Source organism: Chiloscyllium plagiosum, unplaced genomic scaffold, assembly GCF_037043375.1.
Source record: "Chiloscyllium plagiosum isolate Xiang-an unplaced genomic scaffold, Cpla_swu_hap1 HiC_scaffold_12, whole genome shotgun sequence".
Lineage (NCBI taxonomy): Eukaryota > Metazoa > Chordata > Chondrichthyes > Orectolobiformes > Hemiscylliidae > Chiloscyllium > Chiloscyllium plagiosum.
Window position 1 is genome coordinate 105403396 of NW_028270150.1, and position 11102 is coordinate 105414497.

Genomic DNA, 11102 nt, shown 5'->3' on the forward strand with positions numbered 1-11102 from the left:
CGTATAAGTCCCCTTTCCTCCCCAGTAAATAGTATATTCAAAATAGACATTAATTCAGCCCAGGTATACAGACTGGGCCCCAAAAATTGATCAATTTGTTCAGACAATCCCACCGGATCTTCAACCAGGACCTTCATTTCCTTTTTAAATGTTCTGACCTCCCCACTGGTGAGGGGGTCACTTACAAACCTAATCTCTTTGTCCCCTATGGGTACCTCCCAAAGGGGATAAGTCGTTACGTTTTTCCCCTTTTTCTTTTTTTTTAAAGAAATATTGCAATATTTCTAGCTCCCCATAACTTCAAACACCAATTCATCAATTCATGCTTGACTAACCTTTAAAGCCTGTTCCTAACTTATATTTCTTCAGTATTTAATAATTAAAATGCAAAATGCACACAGTTCCCAATTTTGCAATTCACTGTAATTACCCAGTTTTAGTCCTTTAATTTAGATCCAAAATTAGTTTTCTTAAATAGTCCTGACCAATCATTGCTCAATTACAATACTATAAGTCGTAAAATAATCAGAGCTTGCCTTAAAAGAATTTGTCTACTCAAGTTTTTTAAAAAAAACTTCTAATGCATGAACAATGGCTGAATCCAAGGTCACAGATATTAACCATAGAATTTTGCTTTTACTACAATCTAATGTTGAACTGAAACTTCAACTGTCCTCCATAAATCGCTTTTATGTAAAAATAAAAGAGATTAGTTAGAAATTGATAGTAAGGCAGTCATGATCTGTTAAAAGGACAGGAGTTATCATTCTTTTTTTTCTTCATAATCTCGATAGAATCCTTAACCTTAAAAAAAATCATGTTAAGTTTCCATAACAAAATCAGATTCAAAACAGTCCTGGAACTTAAGCTCCAGGGAATAAAACACAAACATTCAATCACCAACAAACAAATGTTCACTCAAACCAAATCACAAAGGGTTAAACTTCCTACCAGCTGTACAGCTCTATACATTCTCTCTCTCTCTCTCTCTCTCTCGCACATTGACATATAAATTCAGATATTCACAAACCCAGTCTTTGTCCAATCTGTACTTTGGCCAGAAGACAGCGGGATGAAGAATGGATTCCTTAGTCCATACAAAGCAACAATATTTAATCATCTTTCTCCCTTGTACAAGTATTACCTCCACTCCCGGCACCTTCCCCTGCAACCGCAGGAGGTGCAAGACTTGCGCCCACACCTCCCCCCTCACCTCCCTCCAAGGCCCCAAAGGAAACTTCCATATCCACCACAGATTCACCTGCACCTCCACACACATCATCTATTGCATCCTCTGCACCCGATGTGGCCTCCTCTATATTGGGGAGACAGGCTGGCTACTTGCGGAGCGTTTCAGAGAACACCTCTGGGACACCCGGACCAACCAACCCAACCACCCTGTAGCTCAACATTTCAATTCCCCCTCCCACTCCACCAAGGATATGCAGGTCTTTGGACTCCTCCATCGTCAGACCACAACAAAACGACGGTTGGAGGAAGAACGCCTCATCTTCCGGCTAGGAACCCTCCAACCACAAGGGATGAACTCGGATTTCACCAGTTTCCTCATTTCCCCTCCCCCCACCCTGTCTCAGTCAAATCCATCAAATTCAGCACCACCTTCCTAACCTGCAATCTTCTTCCCGACCTCTCCGCCCCCACCCCAGTCTGACCTATCACCCTCACCTTGACCTCTTTCCACCTATCACATTTCCGACGCCCCTCCCCCAAGTCCCTCCTCCCTACCTTTTATCTTCGCCTGCTGGACAAACTTTCCTCATTCCTGAAGAAGGGCTTATGCCCGAAACGTCGATTCTCCTATTCCCTGGATGCTGCCTGACGTGCTGCGCTTTTCCAGCAACACATTTCCAGCTCTGATCTCCAGCATCTGCAGACCTCACTTTCTCCTCAAGTATTATTTTGCCAATTTCCACAACATCCTGCCCAAAGGACTTTCCGAAGGAATGTTGTAATGGACCCTGCCTCCATTTCCATTGCCGTTTCCTTACTTTGTTTCCCCGGAGGCTTTTTCCTTATCCACAGCGCAATCCATATTGAGTTCCTTCGTTAGTCTCTTATTAACTACTAAAACTCAATCCCGGCCACCAAGACAATACTTAAAAGTCAATTTTCTTACCTTGGTCTGTGCACAGAGTTGCCTGGCCCCTTTTGTCACCGTATCTTCTATTGAGCTCCTATCACTGTCTGATTCAGATGTCTCTCTTATAGGATTCACATCAGTCACCCAAGGGAGCAGACCAAACCGGGACACGAGACCGCTCCTCAATGGGGAACGGGACGCGTCTTCCCAGTGTCCAAGGCCAGCCACTCCCCCTGGTGATGGAAGAAAATCCCGGACACGAGCCCCCAATTGTGAGAAACAAAGCCCACTCACATCAATAATTTCAGTCCGAGACCAAATATCTGAAACAGCAGCATCGTTTTATTTGTACACCTGCAGGTGGGTGTAATGTCTGACGCCTAGAAAGGCATTGACAAATACACACCAAACCCCAATCAACTCTGCAATTTATACATTTTAAATTCCCATATTTTTGTCTCATTCCACTATTTGTCTCTGCTTCACTTACGTCACTCATTTCCTTAAGACTTATCCCACAACTTCTGTTTATCCTGTCTTGTCCGTGACAAACTCTTATCTCTGACTCCCATAAGGGTGTTTGACGTCAGTCTACCGTAGGTTATTGATTAGGCATATCTTTTCTTCTATCAGTATCTATTTCTATCCAGAGGCCACTTTGACCTCTTTGATTAGGGTTTGTTCCTGTGTCTTCGTGCAAATGGGGAAACAGATGTCTTCCTGTTTGCCCATACATCCATCATTGTTCTGTAATCACGTCTCATGCTAACATATCTGTTAGAAACGAAAATCGCTTCTCAATAATCGCTCTAGACAAATTCAGGAAAACAAAGTTTTATTAACAAGTCAAGTCTGCAGAGTCGGGCACCCTTAAAGAAAAGGCGCGCTGAGGCTTACAAAGTCTCCATTATTTATAGGACAAGTCCCTCCTCTCCTTGGCTCCAACAAGCCATGAGGTTCACATTCTTAAAAACATCATTATTTTTATCACGAAGTCTGCAACAAAAGGCTCCAGAGTCTCCAAAGTTTGTTGTTTTTCTCACCCTGTAGTCTTATCAGTCAAAAGCTTTAATCTTGAAACAGATGTCTCAAGTCGTACTCCCATCCTGGAGTCTTATCAGTGAAGGACTCATCCTTCTCTGCTGTGTGAATGGCTTCATTAATCAAGAGCCTGCTTGCTTTTACTATAGCTCACAAATTGTCAGCATTCTGCACAATTTAAACTACTCTACTTTTGAGTATATAAAATGGTTGTTAGAAAAGAAACAAAGGTTTTGTCTTTTATTATAGATCAGTCTGTAGTCCAGGCACATCTTAAAGTTTAAACCGAAATTACCTCTTACAATTCCACCCTTTTCTTTCTTTAAGATGTGCCTGACCAAGATAAGCCCCCCCCTTCCCTCAAGGGCCCGGGAAATCCTTGGTCTCTCGCAGCAACATCACTTTAAGTTCCCGTGTCCCATGTTGTGGAACCACTACTGCCTGGAGTCGGGAAATATTTTTCTGAATTAAAAACTGAATACAGGGAGTTAGGCAGGGTAATACGAGAAGAAGAATCATGCCGCCCCCAACCACCAGCAACGTCGTGCGCCACCAGCTACCACCTAGGAGACCATCCCACCATCCGATGCCACTAAGAGGACGCCAAGATTGTACTGGCACATGGGCCAATCTCCGAATTTCATCGGAAATTTTCAAAACCGCTTTACCATTATCGTCAATTTCTAGACAGCAGTTTGTCAGGTTAAATTTCCCGCACACACCCCCCTCCGAGGCCAACAGATAATCCAAGGCAAGTCGGTTTTGATATATAGCAGCCCTCATCTGATCCTGCTGCTGAGCCAACAGCTCTAGGGCCAGGGCAGTCCGGTTAGTAATGACCTCTACGACTGCTTGGAGCCTGATAATTCGATTTAGCATATAGATAGGAGTACGATATCCCCATGATCCGTCCTGTGCCCAAGTAGCCGGCCCATAGTATTCAATAATCCGGGCCGGTGGCCACTCATCCCCCCAATCACCGACTTGGATATCCCTTGGCGACCTACGCAGGGAGTCAAAGAGTTTAACTCCCAAATCATCGCCTTCCTCCCGGGGTAATAGGAAGAACGCAGGTCGTATTAGACCCAGGAAGCATACCCCAGCCCATCCCATGGGCAGTTTGGAGTATGCCTGATTACCGCATATCCAAAATAGGCCATCTGGAGCAGGCCCTCCCTGCCTCACAATGTCATCCCACAACTCCTTTACCCCAGGGACGCCCTCATAAGGACCAGGACCACTGCAATTCCAGTATTCGGATTGTTGACCCCGTGGCAGAGTCTGGACAGGATTATTCCAGCATTGATTCCCCTGACAACCACCGCTCCACACTCTTTTCATGCCATCGGAAGGGTCAGCACTGAGCTCGTAAGAGGAGGAATCAGAACGTAACCGAATGCAATTTTGATGATCTCGGTTTGCAATGTACCAAGCAATATTCTCAGGCCACCATACTCGCGTGGTTGCATCCAATATATTCTGACAGGGGCTAATCCCTACCTTCACGGTCCCCTTGCCTTCAATACAGAACTGGCCCTCAGGGCTGTTTGTCAGTCTCCACCCCTGGCTTTTTCTGTCGTTGTCATGAGTCCAAGTGGTTTGCAGCAATTCCCCTATGTCTAAGCTTTGACCAGTCCACGGCCATTGTTCCGACATATGCGGCCCCCCACAGACCCAGCAATTGCTAACATTTAAAACAGTGGCTATTCTAGAGGTGAGATCAATAAACAGGTTTTGTGTAACATCAGGGAGTTTAATCTGTCCTTCTACCTCTTCGTATACAGATGGCACTTTAGGGAGCACGACCGTTCCCTGTCGGTCTTGCTCTTTCCCCAACCCCCAATCAGGGATCTGTATCTTGGTCTCTTTGACTCTGTCAACCTGCTCCCTGAGCAACACGGAGGATAGGTCCCGCCTCCCAGTTTTGCTAATACACACCCAGCGGTCATTTATAGGGCATCCATGGATTTTGCCACCGTATCCTTTATTATATACCTGATAATAGGGTCTCCCATCCTCCCGGGAAGAAAGTGAGGTCTGCAGATGCTGGAGATCAAAGTTGAAACTTTATTGCTGGAACAGCACAGCAGGTCAGGCAGCATCCAGGGAACAGGAGATTCGACGTTTCGGGCACAGGCCCTTCCTGAAGAAGGGCCTGTGCCCGAAACGTCGAATCTCCTGTTCCCTGGATGCTGCCTGACCTGCTGTGCTGTTCCAGCAATAAAGGTTCAACTCTCCCATCCTCCCAACATTCATGGCGTGCACTCACATCGTAACACCTATCGTCCACATAGGAATGGGACACAAATGATCCCGAATAGATTCGAATCCCAAGTCTTACTGTAGTTCGACATTTGTCACATCTCCCCTCACCCTCCCCCACATACAGGAGTAAACTGATCAATATCCCCACCAATACAGTCCAAGTAGAGTTCATTATTGCTGTCTTTTCAGTTTTACCGACAACGGCTTGTCCCCTTGTTCGCATGTCCAGGTGCTTTCTTCTTCAGGCGGAACGGGCCCCTTTATCCTTGATGCGTGGACCCACCCTTTTTCTTTCGTTCGAACAGCTGCCTCAGTTGTTAACAGAACCAGGAACGGTCCTTCCCATCGCGGCTGGAGCTTTTCGGCCTTCCAGGTCTTAACAAGTATCCAATCTCCGGGCTCCACCTTATGCAGGAGGAAGTCGAGCGGCGGAGTCTGAGCCAGGAGACCTTTCCTTCGGAGTTCTGCAAAAGAACAGGATAAGGCCAGTAAATAGGTTCGGATAAATACATCCCCCCCTTGTAGAGTGGGACATCCATCAACCTTACTCCAATACGGTAATCCGAAGAGCATTTCATAGGGGGAAACCCCGACATCTCGGCGAGGTGCCGTACGTATCCTCATTAGGGCAATGGGCAGGCACTTTGGCCAGGGTAATTTAGTTTCTAACATCAGCTTAGTCAATTGGGTCTTGAGCGTGCCATTCATTCTCTCAACTCGACCCGAACTCTGAGGATGCCAGGGTGTGTGGAATTTCCATTGGATGCCCAGGGCATTACAGATCAAATGGTGTAGCTTAGAAATAAAATGCGTCCCGCAATCGGAGTCAATAGATTCCATTATGCCATATCTCGGGATTATGTTCTCTAACAACAGTCGGGCCACGGTTGGTGCATCGTCTTTGGCAGTTGGGAAAGCCTCTACCCAGTGAGTGAAATGGTCTACTATTACTAGCAGATATTTCCATCTCTGTACTGGGGGTAATTCTGTAAAGTCAACTTGGATCCTCTGAAATGGCCTAATCGCTAGGGGCTGACCACCAGCTGGCATAGAACGCATGGTTTTCTGATTAATACGCCGGCAAGTGGGGCATCCAACTACCTCTTGTTGGGCTAATGTGTATATCCCCCTGCATACATAGTCTCTCAGGATCGTGTCACACATGGCTTGCACCCCCCAGTGGGTCTGATGGTGTAATCGGTGCAGAATACCCCGGGTGATCTGTTTGTTCAGTACTTGTCTCCCATCAGGAACCGTCCACTTCCCGTTAGTATCTAGCCGGGCACCCAATTGATCCATTTTATCAATCTCCCCCTGGGTGAAGACGGGTTGTTTAGCGAGGCCCTCCCTCAACGGTATTAACGTTAACAATTGGACGGATTTTTCGACCACTGCCCGCTTGGCTTCCTCGTCTGCCAGCCGGTTTCCCACCGCTTCCGGTGTCGACCCCTTCTGGTGACCGGGTACATGGACTACTGCAAGTTCCGTAGGTAACGCCAGGGCTTCCAACGTTAGGCTGATCATTTGTTCGTGAGCTAATTCCTTTCCCCGGGAAGTTATCAATCCTCGCTCTTTCCAGATTTTCCCGAAAGTATGAACGACTCCGTATGCATACTTTGAGTCAGTATATATGGTCCCCACTTTCCCTTCCAACAGCTTCAGGGCCCTCTGGAGGGCGTACAACTCACAGGATTGGGCTGACCACTTCCCGGGCAGTCGTCCAGACTCAATCGTCCGTTTCGTTGCACCATCTATAACAGCATAGCCACTGTATCGTACTCCACTGATGCACCGGGAGGACCTGTCGATATACAGTTCCTGTCCCTCACCCAGCGGGGCTTCTTGCAGGTCCTCTCGGCTTTTGGTCTGCAAGTCCACAAATTCCACACAATCATGCTCCTGTTCCCCATCTGCAGGACGTCCGTACAGAAACTGGGCTGGGTTGCAACTGAGATCTTTTGCAAAATTGAGATCGTTCCCGGTCATCAAAATCGTCTCATACTTTAGGATGCGAGAGTCTGTTAACCAGCGGTGAGCCTTCTGAGCCAGTATGGCACTAACCGAATGTGGGGAGTATACTGTGATCCTTCCTCCAAAGGTAAGTTTTCGGGCCTCTTCTACTAACATTGCCGTAGCTGCCACTGCCTGTATACAGGTCGGCCATCCACATGACACAGGGTCTAACATTTTTGACAAAAATGCAACCGGCTGACGTTTCCCTGCCCGCAGCTGAGTGAGCACACCCTGGGCAATTCCGCCGGCGCTATTAACATATAACTGGAACGGTTCCTTCAGGGTGGGTAAAGCCAATACCGGAGCTCGAATCAGTTTATTTTTAATAATATTAAATCGCTGCTCCTCCTCATCTGACCAGTCCACCTTTTGTCCTTCTTGTCCCAGTTTGTCGTACAAAAATTTTACTAAAGTGGTGTAACTTTCAATCCATATCCGGCAATACCCTACTAGTCCCAGGAATTGTCTGACTTCCTTCTTCGTCCTGGGTATTGGCATACCCGTAATTCCTGATATTCGTTCTGGCGTGATACGGCGGTGCCCCTTACTGACTTGATGGCCCAGATATCTTACTTCTCGCTCCACAAACTGGAGTTTTGTCCTGGAGACGCGTAGACCCTGTTTCCCCAGGAAGTTCAACAGGGCAACGGTGTCTGCTCGTACCTCCTCTTCTCTTGGTCCTGAGAGTAAGAGATCATCGACATATTGGAGCAATTGATTCTCCGCGTCACACTGAAATCCTTCTAAGATCTGCTCCAGTATTTGTCCAAACAAGTTGGGTGACTCCGTGAATCCCTGCGGCAAGACCGTCCATCTTAACTGTCGCTTTCGTCCTGTGAAGGGATTCTCCCATTCAAAGGCAAAAAGGTTCCGACTTTCTTCGTCAAGGGGGCAACTCCAGAAAGCATCCTTCAGATCTATTACGCTGAACCATTCATGTTCGGGGGGAATTTTACTCATTAACGTGTAGGGATTAGGTACCACCGGGTATCTAGCCTGGACTACTTCATTCAACCCCCGCAGGTCTTGCACCAGCCTATATGTCCCGTCCGGCTTCCTCACAGGGAGTATTGGAGTATTGAAAGGGGACATGCATTCCTCCAGTAGTCCATCTGTGATTAATCTTTCTATCACAGGTTGTAACCCCTCCCGTCCTTCCATAGCAATCGGGTATTGTTTCCTTCTTACCGGGCCTCTTCCTGGTAACATGGTGATTTGGAGAGGTTTGATGTTTAGACCCCCTCTGTTCCCCTCTCGGTACCAAACTTCCGGGTCTGTTTGTTGATCATCTTCTTTGGTGAGGGCGAACAACCTTACCACCATTTCCCCGTTACTTGGTACCGTTCCGATCCCTAGTTTGACCTGCAAGTCTCTTCCTAACAAATTAAATCCCGCCGATGGCAGTAGAAGGAGGTCTCGTTTAGTAGTTCTGTTTTCATATCCAATTTCCACGTCCTCTACCACTGGGACTTGTAATTTCTGTCCTCCAATTCCAGATACCCCCATAACTTTTCCTCCTGCTCGGGTGCCGGGGGGTATTTGGATTATACTTGATCTTTCGGCTCCCGAGTCCACCATAAATGTGATCTCCGATCCTTGGGGCCCTACTTTCAAGTTTACCAGGGGTTCCTGTCGATAGTCCTTTTGCCCCAAGGGTAGGAACCCCCGACCTCCCTAATCTTCCTCCATCAGGACGTACGACCTCACCTCCCGCTTGTAGCGGGAGCACTCCCGTTTAAAATGTCCCTCTTCATTACAATAGTAACATCTGAGTGTCCTCTTCGTTTCCCTGTCGCGGTCTCGCGTTCCTCCACTCTTCCTTTGTTCCGGCCATGGTTCTCTTTTCCTCTGCTCTTGCCACGACTCTCCCCTTTCCTGTTTCTGCCACGGCTCTCCCTTTTCCTTTCTTCCAGCTGTCATTTGTTGCACCGTTTGCATCATTATCTTTGTCGCCTTCCTTTGCTTCTCATCGTCCCTTCTCACAAACACCTTTTGCGCCTCCCGTAGTAATTCACTTAAAGATTTACTATCCCAATCATCCATTTTCTCTAACTTCTTTCGTATGTCCGGCCAGGCCTTTGATACAAACTCTACCCGTATGAGTTGTTGCCCCACGTCCGTCTCAGGGTCCACCCCAGCAAACTGCTGCACATTCTTCCTAATCCTGTCTAGGAAGTCCGTAGGGGTTTCCTCCGGGTTTTGATGATTACCAAAGGCCTTGGTAAAATTGTGCCCCTTTGGGGCTGCGTGTCTTATTCCTTTTATCCAATATTCCCGCATGTCTCTCATGTTGCGCCGTCCTCCCTCCGTGTTCTTATCCCACTCGGGGTCGGTGAGGGGAAACTTCTGCTCCCCTCCTTCTCCCCCCTCTCTCTCCCAGACCAAGAGCGCAGCTTGTCGTATCATCTGACGCTCCTGGCTAGAGAACAATGTTTTCATGATGGAACACATCTCTTCCCACGTGTAAGTATTCGGACCCAGGAACTGATTCAATTGTTCAGCAAGTCCCATGGGGTCCTCTAGTAGACCCTTCATCTCCCTCCTGAAATTCCGTACTTCAGTACTCGTCAAGGGAACGTTCACATATCCCGTCCTTCCTTCCTCGCCCCCCATGGGCACTTCCCGGAGTGGATTCATTCTTGCAATCGAGACAGGGTTTTGTCTGTGACCCTTTTCAGCTTGAGATCTGGTCTGTACCCCTGAGGTAGTTTGTGATTCCTCCCCATCTTCTTCCCCTTCCCCTAAATCGTCGTCACCCGAAGGAACATTCTGTGGGGCAGACGGGGTCACGTAGGGCGGCGGTAAGTGATCTAAAGGGTCCCATTCTTTCTGCCCTTTCGAGTCTTTATTAGTTACCTGCATTTGACAAGATATCGTAACCGGCAGCCAACAAAGGGCATAATCACTTTCTTCCAGATTAACATCAGGTTTTGAATTGACATATAAAATGAGGGCTTGCCGGACCCAGTCTTCGTCAGTACCGAATCTAGGCCACTACACTGAGTCGCCCTGAATAGGTTTCTGGGACCACTTTTGACAGTATTTTACCATCTTCCTTTTAGATTTTCCCTTTCTTCCAGCCTGATCCCAATTATTTAGCATTCTCCCTAACGGACTATCGTCAGGTACCCCGGGGTATGTGTCATTGTCCCTGTTTAAGCCTACCTTTCCCTTAATCACCTTAGATCCCTTATTTCCCATTTCCGAGGACTTCGTATTTTTCCCGTGATAATCTATCACAATGTAGCCAATTCCCGGACCTTCAGTCCCGTGATCGCCCAGGTTCCTTTGCAGGCACCCCCGGTCTTTGGATTCCTGTGTCCTACGTCTCTGTGACACAAATCACAGGCACCCCGTAGGTACACGTTCCTCCTCAAACACGGTCTCTGCAAAATCCCTCACAGGCGAGCCCCGGTCTCCAGATTCCTGAGTCCCACGTCTCTGTAGAAAAAAAAAATCCACAGGCACCCCGTAGGTACCCAGTCCTCCGGAAACACGGTCCCCGCAAGTTTTTTCTTACCTGGGTTCGGTGCACCGAAATTACTCGATCGTTAACCGTCCCCACTGCCTCGGGTACACCCCTCCTTTGTTTTCCTGAGCCTCCCGGATATCACTCGCTCAAGCCGCGCGGGGCGACAAGCAAGGAATCAGGGACTGCTGAACTCAGCAGGGTGCACCTTCT

General features: G+C 47.7%; 1 protein-coding gene across 1 annotated transcript; it reads right to left on the reverse strand.

Moving 5' to 3' along the window:
- Window positions 1-5391: 5391 nt before the first annotated feature.
- LOC148148681 (uncharacterized) lies at window positions 5392-7724 on the reverse strand. Its single transcript, XM_087992421.1, has 2 exons — window positions 6644-7724; window positions 5392-5871 (listed from the first exon to the last, which is right to left on the reverse strand). The coding sequence occupies exons 1-2, from the start codon at window positions 7592-7594 to the stop codon at window positions 5725-5727; spliced, it is 1098 nt and encodes a 365-aa protein (XP_087848547.1). The 5' UTR covers window positions 7595-7724; the 3' UTR covers window positions 5392-5724.
- Between the last annotated feature and the right edge of the window lie 3378 nt (window positions 7725-11102).

Coding starts and splice junctions, on each gene's coding strand:
- LOC148148681 (XM_087992421.1), bottom strand. CDS start 7,594: ATGTTAGACCCTGTGTCATGTGGATGGCCGACCTGTATACAGGCAGTG. Junction 5,872..6,643: donor CGGTTCCTGATGGGAGACAA/GTACTGAACAAA, acceptor GTTCTTTTGCAG/AACTCCGAAGGAAAGGTCTC.